The 12,605-nt window shown below is 45.2% G+C and overlaps 1 protein-coding gene across 1 annotated transcript in view; it reads left to right on the top strand.

Moving 5' to 3' along the window:
- The window catches only part of LOC104667845 (calreticulin-like), a 46,919-nt gene that overhangs the window by 22,500 nt on the left and 11,814 nt on the right, over positions 1-12,605 (top strand). Inside the window, 6 exon segments of the mRNA XM_010370423.2 lie at positions 3,106-3,309; positions 5,347-5,442; positions 6,505-6,510; positions 6,657-6,883; positions 9,447-9,560; positions 10,588-10,731. Coding sequence (XP_010368725.1) covers positions 3,106-3,309; positions 5,347-5,442; positions 6,505-6,510; positions 6,657-6,883; positions 9,447-9,560; positions 10,588-10,731 — 791 coding nt within the window.

The raw sequence follows: 12,605 nt of genomic DNA, 5'->3' as shown, positions 1-12,605 counted from the left end.
TAGATGGAAAAGAATGAACTCTCCACAAAAATAGTATGTCCATTCATTGAATAACAGGAGTTCAAAACTAAGCCCTTCCACAAATCCCTGCTAGTCTTCCTAACAACTTTAATAAGTGATTACTATTATTTTCCCAGTTTTTCAGAGGAGCCTCAGAGAAGTTATTTGCCCAAGGCTATATACACAGCTGGCAAGAGGTAGAACCTGATTCTGGGTCTGACTCTAGGGACTATATTCATTACTGCTGGACTCTTGCTTTCCCCAACCCCCTAGGATTTTAAAAATAGCGTGCTGCACTTGAAACAGGGGAAGGCACTGTATAACATCCAAATGTTGTTCTTCCCTAGAGGAGCTTACTGTGACGGAGAGAGGAGCAGACAGGCCCTAGGGCTAACTCCCATGACTTACTAGCTGCATAATTTCGGCAATTCTTATTTCTCTGAGCTTCAATACTAGATGGAGATAATAACCATCGCCTGCCATGCTCATTAGACAGGGCTTTTGTTAAGAACCAAATAATATTGTGGAGGAAAGGTGAGCTCTGAGCACAAGTTCTGCAGGCTTGAGTTTTTTGTCTGAGAAAGCTTTTGTCCTCTAAGTAGAATCCATTGATCATTCCCTGAAGTGATTTCCCATCTTCTTCCTCCTGGCTACTGTTATGAATCTCATTTTCATATTGATTAAAGGAGAGAATTATGAACTGGCTTGAGAATTTTAAATTTTAAATCCACTCTGGAAAACTGTTCCCAGAGTATTAAACGGTATTAAAGGGAAAACCATTTCCAGAGTAGAGAGAAAGTGGAGACAGCATGAACCGCGGGAAGCTGTGCCTTGGTGATGCCAGTGAGGGTAGTCTGCTCAGCCACCCATCTCCTCTCAGTGTGATTTCCTGGTTGTTGTCCCTCACATTGTATCCCATTCAGGTTCATTAGATTCCTCCTTGTTCTCTAGAAGAGTCCTGGGTTACAAAAGAGGCTTAGAGAGAAGTCAGGTGGAATTGAGCTACGAAGTAGTGTTTGGCAGAATAGAGACTCAAAACTTGGTCTTGCCTGCAGGTTCAGTGCTCTTTCCCTTGTGCACACTCCCTCCTCCATGAAGTCTTCCCTGGTTACTCTAGCTGTTCTTGGGGTCTTTGGGGAAGTAAGCATACTTTGTTTAATTTTGTTTTGTTTTGATTAAGACAGGGTCTTGCTCTGTCACCCAAGCTGGAGTGCAATGGTGTGATTGTAGCTCACTGCAGCCTCAAACTCCTGGGCCCAAATGATTCTCCCACCTCAGCCTCTAGAGTAGCTGGGACTACAGGCATGTACCACCATCCCCAACTAATTTTTAAAATTTTTTGCAAAGACAAGTTCTCATTATGTTGCCCATGCTGGTCTTAAACTCCTGGCCTCAAGCAGTCCTCCTGCCTTGACATACTGAAGTGCTGGGATTAGAGGCATGAACCACCATGCCAGGTCAAGCATATTCTTTAAAATGTAGACAGCTCCTAACACAATGTCAGACATGAAACTGTTTACCACAGAGCCTTGTGTACAATAAATGCTCATGAGCTTTATTGTCTAATTCAGAACCTGTGATTTTTCCGTGTAATTTCACACATACTTATTGAGCCTTTCTTCTATGCCAGGTCCTGTTCCAGATTCCGGGAATATAAAGAAGCCCCTGTTCTTCAGAACCTAAAAATTATTCAAGGAGACGGAAATAAACCTAGTTTCAACATAGTGTGACCCAGGAAAGTACAGAGAGCTGTGGGATCATAAGGAAGGACCCAGCTGGGCGCGGTGACTCACGCCTGTCAGGAGTTCGAGACCAGCCTGACCAACATGGTGAAACCCTGTCTCCACTAAAAATACAAAATTAGCCAGGCGTGGTGGTGGGCACCTATAATCTCAGCCATTTGGAAGGCTGAGGCAGGAGAATCATTTGAACCCGGGAGGCGGAGGTTGCAGTGAGCCGAGATTATGCCACTGCACTCCAGGCTAGCGACAGAGCAAGACTCTGTCTCAAAAGAAAAAAAAAAGGAAGGACCCTCACCAAGTACGAATAATGATAGCCCCTTGCATTTTATGTTGACAGTTTACAAAGTACTTCTCAGATCTCTCACTCACTTGATCTTCAACAGGACTCCTATGACATCGGAGTAATTCTCCACATTTTGCTGATGTGGAATTGAAACTCAGAGAGTTAACAGAGCCCTAACCAGTAAGCTGGGCAGCATCATGGAATAATAGAAAGACCACTAGCCTGGAAGCCAGGAGACTTGGCTTGTATGGCGTGATTCATTTGTGACTCTATGGTCTTGGATAAGTAACTTTTCCTCACTAGGGCTTGGTCTGCTCATTTATAAAGTAATGTGGTTAGACTAGAAAGGCTCTGAGATCTATTATTGCCCTGATACTCTCTGGTGGAGGAAGTAAAGTCTTGTGGTTGAGGATGGGGGCTCTAGAATTAAATGAACCGGTTGAGTGATCCTGCACCAGTGAAATAGCCTCAATGTCTTCATGATAAAGCAGAGAAATTAGGAGAACCCACTTCATGGGGTTATTATGAAGCTTAAGTACAGTAGTAATATATATGAATGAAACACAGTGGCAATGAGTAAGTGTTCAGTGAATGTTAGCAATGATTACTATTTGATCTACTAGGCTATGGTAGGAAGATGTCTGGAAAGTGCAGGGGCTCTTTCTACCACAGCACTTTTGTAGGGTGGAACCTCATTCTGGTCACCCAGGGGAGACTCAGAAAAACAGGTCTTTGTTTTGTAAAGTTGTAGAACAGTCTTCAAGTATCTCTTGAAAATCAGAGAGAGCATGGTATGGGGAAAGAATCAGACAAATATGGCTTAAAATTCCAGCTTGGCTCCTTACTAGCTATGTGGCCCTAGGCAGGTCACTCACCTCCTTATGACTCAGCCTCCTGATTGTAAAGTGGAGATAATACTCATTTTGCAGGGTTGCTCTGAGGCTTGAATAAAAGAATGTGTGCAAAGCTTTCAGCACAGGTATGGAAGAAAATACCAGAGATTGTTGAGGTTAAGTGCTGGATTTCTCTGGCTGCTTTTTGGGTATTTAAGCCTGAAGACTCTGTGCTTTCTGCTTCTAGGTCTCCAAACCAGTGAAGATGCCAAGTTTTATGCCCTTTCAACCAGGCTGAAACCATTCAGCAATAAGAATGAGACCTTGGTGGTTCAGTTTTCAGTAAAACACGAGCAAAGCATCGATTGTGGTGGCGGATATGTAAAACTCTTTCCTGCCACCCTGAACCAGGAAGATATGCACTCAGGATCTGAGTATTACATCATGTTTGGTAAGCTCTCTGACAGCAGTCACTGTCAGCTACATTAGGTCCTAATGACAACCACTGTAGTTGTTGAAAACATTCAGATTCACTTGGAACAGAAAATGTCTAATATGATAACTCTACCCCTGTCTCCACGTAGTAGGACTCTTCAAAGACCTGAAAAAAGCAACTCTAAACCTGAATGTTAATATAAGTAAACCACAGAGGTGAGGAGGCACATGGTACCATATTAAGAGATCTATAGCACGGGGAGACATTCTCCAGTTCTCAGAAGAGGAGAAGGAGGTCATCAGCTATGTAGACCCTCTCAAAGGTACACTACAATAAGGCACTGTACTCTGCCTCAGTGAGAGAAAAGCACAGGAGGCCAGGGAAGTGACCTTTTTTTTTTTAGTATCTGTAATGTGTCCAGAGTGTTGCATCTGTAACCTAAATATGTAACTAGGCCTCCTTGGGGCAGTCCAGATCTTACTTAACCACGTGTGTGCTTTGGATAGTCAGAGAGTGGTAACATGGGAGGTAAGGCTGAAAATTAAATTAAGGCTGGTTGCAGTGGCTCACTCCTGTAATCCCAGTACTCTGCGGGGGGCTGAGGCGGGTAGATCACCTGAGGTCAGGAGTTCAAGACCAACCTGGCCAACATGGTGAAACCCCAGCTCTACTGAAAATACAAAAATTAGCTAGGTGTGGTTGTGGGTGCCTGTAATACCAGGCAGGATAATTGCTTGAACCCGGGAGGTGGAGGTTGTAGTGAGCTGAGATTGCACCACTGCACTCTAGCCTAGGTGACAGAGCAAGACTCCATCTCGAGAAAAAAAAAATTAGCTGGGCATGGTGGCGGGCCCCCATAATTCCAGCTACTCAGGAGGCTGAGGCAGCAGAATTGCTTGGACCTGGGAGGCAGAGGTTGCAGTGAGCTGAGGTTGCACCACTACACTCCAGCCTGGGTGACAGAGTGAGACTCTGAGACTCCGTCTCAAAAAGAAAGAAAAGAAAAGAAGAGAAAATTATGTTAAATCTATTCCTGACAGTTGGCAGATAAGGCTTTCTGGGCTTAGAGACACTGATGATCTCTAGAGTTCCTTCTGGAGTTTTTTTTTTTTTTTTTTTTTTTTTTTTTTTTGAGGCGGAGTCTCACTCTGTCGCCCGGGCTGGAGTGCAGTGGCCAGATCTCAGCTCACTGCAAGCTCTGCCTCCCGGGTTCACGCCATTCTCCTGCCTCAGCCTTCCGAGTAGCTGGGACTACAGGCGCCCGCCACCTCGCCTGGCTAGTTTTTTTTTTTTTTTTTTTTTTTGTATTTTTAGTATAGACGAGGTTTCACCATGTTAGCCAGGATGGTCTCGATCTCCTGACCTCGTGATCCGCCCGTCTCGGCCTCCCAAAGTACTGGGATTACAGGCTTGAGCCACCGCACCCGGCCCCTTCTGGAGTTTTTACAAAGCATAAAGGGCCCCAGGCTCTGTTTCTAGGTAGTCTTGGGTTTGAATACCAACAATGCTACTTACTAGCTGTTTGAGTTTGAGCAACCTGCTTAACTGTTCTGAGCCACAATTTTCCCAGCTAAAAGTGGGGGATAGTAACATCTACTTGTTGTAAGAATTAAATGACATGGTATAAAATGCCTGGCACAGAAGGGGTTTCTGGTTGGGTTTGGTCAATGGGAACCCTGGGAGATCAGAGGTGGAAAAGAGAGTTGTGTTCCTCAACTGAAAGTCAGCTTCTCTCTTGCCTGTCTTTTCCACAGGATTCTTTCTTCCAGACTCTGGCAAGCACTCCTTCTAGCACCTTTAGGCCTAGGGGTCGAACCCCATTGTTGCTAGCCCTGAGCATAGCACTGTACTTTATGTTTTCACAATGTCCTGCCCCAACCTTTGTAAATCGTCCTTTTATTAAATCCTTCTCAAATGATCCCAAATTTGATTGTGCCATCTATTTCCTGCTGGGACGATTAACACACATGCTGTGTTTGTCTTGGGTCTTGGCCTTACACCAGGCAAACTGCCTTAAAGTTACGTGAAATTATGCTTTGGGGTTTATTCCAGGACCTGACATTTGTAACTTTGGCAACAACAAAGTACAGGTCATCCTTCATTACCGAGGGAAATACCATGAGAACAACACCATCAAGTGCAGGGTGAGTGTGTGCTGGTCCTCAGCCAAGGGGGAAGGAGATATATTTTATATGTGTAATTTAATTCTTACAAAATCCTATAAATTAAAACTGTCATCTCCATTTTACAGGTTAAAAAGTAGATCTGGAGAAATGCTGTAAATTGCAGGATTTCATAAAGGAGCAGTTGATCCAAAAGCCTAAGAAGTTATATGAGGTCCTCTTGTGGAACAATACTTGGCATGGCCCAGTTCCCCACTGCTAGACATTGGAGAGGATGGGGGAAGGAGGGAGTGTTGGACTTAGAAACGGGAATGGGGGGGTCAGTGTATCATAGTAACATCAAGTTAGAGACACCTAGGTTGGCTAGAGGATGGTAGGTGGATTTCATCAACAATTCAACAGGCATTCACCAAATACTAACTCTGTGCTGGGCCTTAGGCTGGGGACGGAGTGGGCCAGACATGGCGTTTGACTTCACAGAACTCACAGTCAATGAAGGTAAGAGTCAAGCAGAGTGACTACCTAGTATGATGGGCACCTGTGGGAGCACAGAAGAGGACCCCTACCCAACCTGGAGGCTTAGGAAGTACTTCCTAGAGAAGAGTTCCCCTGAGCTGCACTTTGAAAGATGAACATGACTTGATCTTGTGAAGTGATAAGACAATTTTAGGGAGAACTGAATTCTTAGAAAAGATAATCACAGGAGAAAAGTCAAAGCAACTTGAGAAAGAGTAGCACTGCAAGTGGGAGCATAGAGAGAGGCAGGAACCGAGCCTAGAGAAGCCCACAGGAGTCATTGGAGAATGAGCGTTTCACACCCAAGGCCTTCTTTAGCAAGACAGTACAAAGGCTGTACCATGCAGAAGCTCTCTGAGGTCCTCCTCTGGGGCAGGCCTCATGCTGGAAGCTGCAGACACAACAGATAAATCATATATGACTCCTGCTCACAGTCTAGAGGGACAGGCAGAAAGACAGGTAAGATCGGAGAATGATGAGAGCTTCAGTGCAGGGAAAGATGAAGGCTAGGGAGACCAGAGGAGTGTGTACTAGGAGGAGAGGCCCAGAATCCATATAGGGTTAACCAGAGAAAAGGGTTAAAGAGTATGGTAAGGTTTGTTTGTGATTATGTGGGTGGTGGCATTCAGGGAACTGAGGGTCTGGTGCATTTAATGCTTGGGATCTAAAGATGTTCAAAATGGAACTGAAATATTCCCCCATTCCCTTTATGGATCAATACAGACACTCACCTGTATACTCTGATTATTCGCTTCAATGCTATTTATGAGGTTAAAATTGACAACCAGCAGGTGGCAGCTGGGAATCTGAAGGAGGATTGGGACTTCTTGCCTCCCAGGAAAATAAAAGACCCCTATGCCCGGAAACCAAGGAAATGGGATGAATGCCTGCACATAGAGGATCTGGAAGACAAGAAACCTGAGATCAGAGGGCGTTTGGCTGGGAAGCAGGTGGGATCTCAGCTGTGGAAATAGGTGAAGGAGGCTGGGAATGATGGAGCAGAGACTGGAGACATCAATCCCTCAAGGAGGTGTTCAGCTAGATATTGTTTTCCAAAGAGGCATGGAGGGAAGAGGGCAGCCACTTACCTTTGTTGGGGATCCAGCAGCCTCTGTGAACAGTGTGTTATGATCCCTCTTTTGTGGATAAGGAAACTGATGCTTAGAAAATGAAGTAACTTGCACAAGCATATATGCGTTAGAACCAAGATTTGAACCTACATCTTTTTGACTCTTAAGTTATCAATATGGGGAATGTATGGAGTATACTCATTGGCTCATTATTATTATTCTGGAAAGCTGTACTGGATATAGCTATGAATAGAACAACCCTTGCCCTCTGGGGATTCTGAATATAGTAAGGGAGGCAGATAAGAAAACAAAGATCAAAATATGTGATCAGTGCTGAGAGCCAGGGAGGCAAGCCAGTGAAAGCCCAAAAGAGGATCTCAGCCCAGCCTGAGCTGAGGTGTAGGCAATGGTCTGGTAAAGAGAGGGAAATGCTTGAGTGAGTGAGTTAACTTAGGAGTTGGGAACATAAACTCTGGGGTCAGGCATATATGGGTTTGAGCACCACCATTTTCTAACTATGGAACCCCATCCTACTAGCAGTGAACCCTGCACAAGGAGCATAACTGCTGTGAAAGTCAATTTTGCAAATGGGAATTATTTTAATACTTATGTGTGAAGATTACTGTGAAGATTAAATGAGCTAATAAAAATTACATAATGTAGTGCCTGGTATATAGGAAGTCCTTAATGTAGGGCCTTTATAGATTAATAATATGCTGGATTTCAAATAATAGATTTATTAGAGAAAAGTAAGTGGGAAACTGGGGTGGAGGGAAGACATTCCAGACCCAGGGAACAGCAGAAGCAAAGGCACAGTTGTTAGTTGGGAAATAACATGGTGTGTAAAGCACTGAAAGCAGTAGTTCAGTATTTGGGGAACATAAGGTTCAAGGTGGGGCATGGTAGGAGATTAGGTTGGAAAGGTCTGTTGGAGCCAGGCCAGGAAGGGCCTCACCCAACACATTGCTACTCTGCAGGTCAGAGCAGGGTCAGTGTCATGCAGAAGAGATGCTTGAGGTCAGGCAGGGACCAAGCAGCTGGAGTCCAGCCCCTAAAGAGAGACCTGCAGAGAGATGGGCAGTTGCCTAGCCACGTGTAGGGAGATTCAGCAAAGGGCCCCAGTCCTTGGTGGAGGGAGGTGTAGTAAGGGAATTAAGGCAGATGATCAGGCAAAGTGTCTGGGCCTTTAGCACCATGGAAAAATAAGGGGCTAGGTTGCTGCCATGCCCAGAAGGCAGGCTTAGGGTAGGAAGACTAAACATGGACCCTCCCCTCCTGGTGAGGATCATGCACCTGATGTAGTCAGGGTTGGCTTGGCTCAAGGGCTTTAGGAGAATAAAGAGGCTGCAGGCCTCTGTGCTCCCTGTTGAGTGGAACAAGGGAAGATGGAAACTGACTAAATCGACAGGGCACTGTCACAACTATAGCCCCCAGGATAGGTTGCTGACTATCTGTCTTAGGAATCATAAAACTGCTGGGACAGACTAGGAACCAGAGAAACATCCCAATCACAATTGTGTTGAATGACTGTGAGTTTGGTGGGCTGGCATGAAAGCCTTCAGTCAATCTGGACAAATGGTCACAACCAAAGCGAACTGCCAGGCAGACAGAGCAAAGCCTTGGAGGCTAAACAGCATAGAAATATAAAAGTTGGGGTAGGCTATTTTTGATCTTGTAGATCTCTGTCTTGGGAAATCAGAGGGTCCTGGGGTACAAGGAAGGACTGACGCAGGCCTGGGAGCATACTGGGATACAAAGCAGGTCACCAAGACGCCTTCAAGAAGAGGGACCTAGGCTAAAAGACCTATTATAACAATAAGGGGCCATGATTGTGGGGGAGTGTGTGTCCAGAGACAAGGGAAATTCCCATCTTACTTAAGCTTAAAGAACTCAAGATCAAAGTGATAGTGAACCCAGAGAAGGGATTGGAAGTGCTTAAAGCCTCTTTGTTTTCTGCCCTATGTTTGTTTACAGGCCTTGAGCTGGACCTTCATATAGATGATGGCGGGAGGGGGCAGAGGGAATTACCCAGGTCCAGCCTGACAGCACTCTGGATGCCCCGTTTCTTCTCTCCTCTCCTCTCCTCTCCTCTCCTCTCCTCTCCTCTCCTTTCTTTTCCTCTCCTTTTTTTATGATCTCGCTCTGTCACCCAGGCTGGAGTGCAGTGACATAATCATGGCTCACTGTGACCTCCACCTCCTGGGCTCAGATCCTCCTGCCAGGTGCGTGCCACCACACTTACCTAATTTTTGAAGTTTTTTGGGGTAGGGACAGGGTCTCACTATATTGCCCAGGCTGGTCTTGAACTCCCAGGCTCAAGCAGTCCTCCCACATTGGCCTCCAAAGTGCTGGGATTGAAGATGTGAACCACCACGCCCAGTCTGGACCCCCAGTTTTATGCCAGCCTACGCATCTACCTTAATGAAGGAATATTTCATTTTAGGACTGGGAAGACTTTGAATACATCCTGGATCCAGAAGCCAAGAAGCCAGATGACTGGAATGAGGCTATGGATGGGGAGTGGGAAAGGCCTCTGCTACCAAACCCAAAGTATAAGGTGAGGGGGGGGGTCTCTCTTTCCAATGGGTGTGAGAGATGAGACAAAAGAAATGTAAATGCTGATTGATTAAACAGAAATTCTGAGATCCTGTCATCTTCCTTTCTCTTAAACCCCCCAATAAGACTATAGCCTCATCTGAGCCCTGTTCTCAGGGCTGTGCCTACGTAGGATGGGGTGGACTGGTAAAGGCCAACATTGACAGGTATAGGGCCAGGCAGCCCTGGGCCTGGAGTTTGTCCAGAGTGGTGGAAAGCAGCCTGTCACAGGAACATAGTCAAAATAGGACATGGGTTTGGGGTCAGGAACTGGAAGTCTTAGAAATAGGCCAGAAGGAAAAAGGGTAGGACATGAATGAGCCAAAAGTGCAAGGAGTAGGGACACTTTTTATTTTATTTATTTAATCATTTATTTTGAGACAGAGTGTTGCACTGTCATCCAGTCTGGAGTGCAGTGGCATGATCTCGGCTCACTGCAACCTCCACCTCCTGGGCTCAAGAGATTCTCGTACCTCAGCCTTTCGAGCAGCCAGGACTACAGGCACGCGCCACCACGCCCGGCTAATTTTTTGTATTTGCAGTAGAGACGGGGTTTCACTCTACTGGCCAGGCTGGTTATAGCATATCCACCATCTCTATACAGGAAGCATGGTGGCATCAGCTTCTGGGGAGGCCTCAGGTATCCACAGTGATGGTGGAAGGTGATGGCAGGGTGTCTCACACGGTGGGAGCAGGAGCGAGAGAGAAAGGGGGGAGGTGCTACACAATTTAAAAGTAAGCAGATCTCATGATCACTCACTCACTATTCAGTACAAAGGAGGGATCGTGCTAAACCATTTATGAGAACTCTGCCCCTGTGATCCAATCACCTCCCACCAGGCCTCACCTCCAACACTGGGGATTACAATTCAACATGAGATTTGGGTGGGGACATGATCCAAACCACATCAATTGGCCTTTCTGATTGCATGAGATCAGAAGAATAACAAAATACTAATGCCGGGTTCACTGTTTGGTTCTTTGCTTAGGGAAAATGGAAACCTCGGATCATTGACAATCCCAATTACCAGGGGGAGTGAATTCATCCCAAAATAGACAACCCTAAATATAAGCCTGATGCCACCATTCGTCACTATTATAACATTAGTGTTCTCAGCCTGGACTTTTGGCAGGTAAAGCCCTCTGGGCTCAGAGCCACTGAGCCACAGTCTCTCAGTTTTCACAAAATAGAAAGAGCCCCAGGCTGGAAATCATAAGACTTGAATAAGTCTTGGTCTTTCTAAGCCTCAGACTGCTGATCTTTTAAGTGGGGGCCGTCACATTCTTCCTAATAATTATAACAGTTACTAAAATTTACTGAGTCCCTCTCATGTATCAAATGCTATATTAAAGACTTTGCATATGCCATTTAATTTTCACTAGGAAGTCTCCTGCTTCTTTTTTTTATTTTGGAAAATTTTAATATATTCTCTATTGTTAAGTGCACCAGATGCTGGACTTCTGAAGCAACAATTACACTTCAGCATAATAGCATTTTCTACATTTTTTCTGTTCATGTTGCTTATTCCTCTGATTTACCTAGAATCAATGAATCTGAAAAACAAAAAGATTCTTTAAGCACCTGGTAAATTTCGGGTCCCACATTAGAAAATGAGCAAGCATCAGTAATATTGATGGGGGTGAAAACATGACACTGTGAAAGTCTCCTACTTCTAAATGTGAAAAGGAGACTCAGAAAAGTTAAATAATTTGCCTGAAGACATATATCTGTTAAGATAAGTAGAAAAGCTAGAATTTAAGTACAGCTCTTTTTTTGTTTGTTTGAGACAGAGTCTCACTTACTCTGTCATCCATGCTGGAGTGCAGTGGCGCAATTTCAGCTCACTGCAACCTTTGCCTCCTGGGTTCAAGTGATTCTCCTGCCTTAGCCTCCTGAGTAGCTGGGACTACAGGCATGCACAGCTACACCTGCCTAATTTTTCTATTTTTAGTAGAGACAGGGTTTCACCATGTTGGCTAGGCTGGTCTCCAATTCCTGACCTCAAGTGATCCACCGCCTTGGCCTGGGATGACAAGCGTGAGGCACCATGCCCGGCTGAGTGCAGGTCTTTCTGATGTCAGATTCAAAGTTACTTTACACTGCTTCTGCTGGTCCTACATGATCCTTGGGGGTGCTTCTAGGGATAAAGGGAAATCAGAGATGTGGTAAAACTCTGAAACATTAAAATCCCCAGACAGATGTTAGGGGTGATTGCCCCAGCCATGATGGTAAGTCCTGACCCAGCCTCCCTCTCTCTGCCAGTCATCTTTCCTCTAATTAGAAGGTAAAGAGGAGGGACAAATACTCCAGCCTTTGAAAAGTTGTTGTCCTCTCCATCTGTTTCTTCTCTGAGACTTATTACTAAAGATGGAGAGGACTCCTCCCCAAATCAGGAGAAAAGAGAGTGCCTTAAGGCCCCAGAGTAAAGGCCTTGGCCATGATTCCTCCCAGGAGTCTGTTAGAAACTATAGTCTACAAAGTCCTGGATGAAGAATTCCCCTGGAGAGGAAGGGAACTCACTTTTGTTAAACACTGGCCTGGGGTCAGTGCTTTACCTACATTACCTCTCCAAATTCTCACAACTCTATCAGGTAAGTACTGTTATCCCTTATTATTTCCGCATTTTATGTTTGAGAGAATTGAGACTCAGAAATGCCAAGTGACACGTCCAAGAGCACACAGCTAACGCATGGTAGAGACATGATTCAAACATAGGTCTGTCAGTCTCTAAAGCCTTTGCTGTAATGATTGCACACTGTACAACAGAGCCTCTGGAAGCCATAGCCACCTGTCCTTGGGTATATCCTGCAAAGTCCCATGGCCACGGAAATCTGTGTCTCTGATCAGTGATTTCTACAGTTCAGAGCCACCGAAGGTTTCTGGGACTGACGCCCCCTATTTGGAGCTTTCTTGGTTTGTTTATTTATTTTCTACTTTATTTATTTATACTTTCTTGCTTCTCTGGCTCAAGAAGACCAACATAGGAGTAGAATGAGGTCGTGTAAG

Source organism: Rhinopithecus roxellana, chromosome 12 (genome assembly GCF_007565055.1).
Source record: "Rhinopithecus roxellana isolate Shanxi Qingling chromosome 12, ASM756505v1, whole genome shotgun sequence".
Taxonomy (NCBI): Eukaryota; Metazoa; Chordata; class Mammalia; order Primates; family Cercopithecidae; genus Rhinopithecus; species Rhinopithecus roxellana.
Note: the sequence above shows the minus strand (reverse complement) of the source record. Positions and strands in the feature narration are given on the sequence as shown.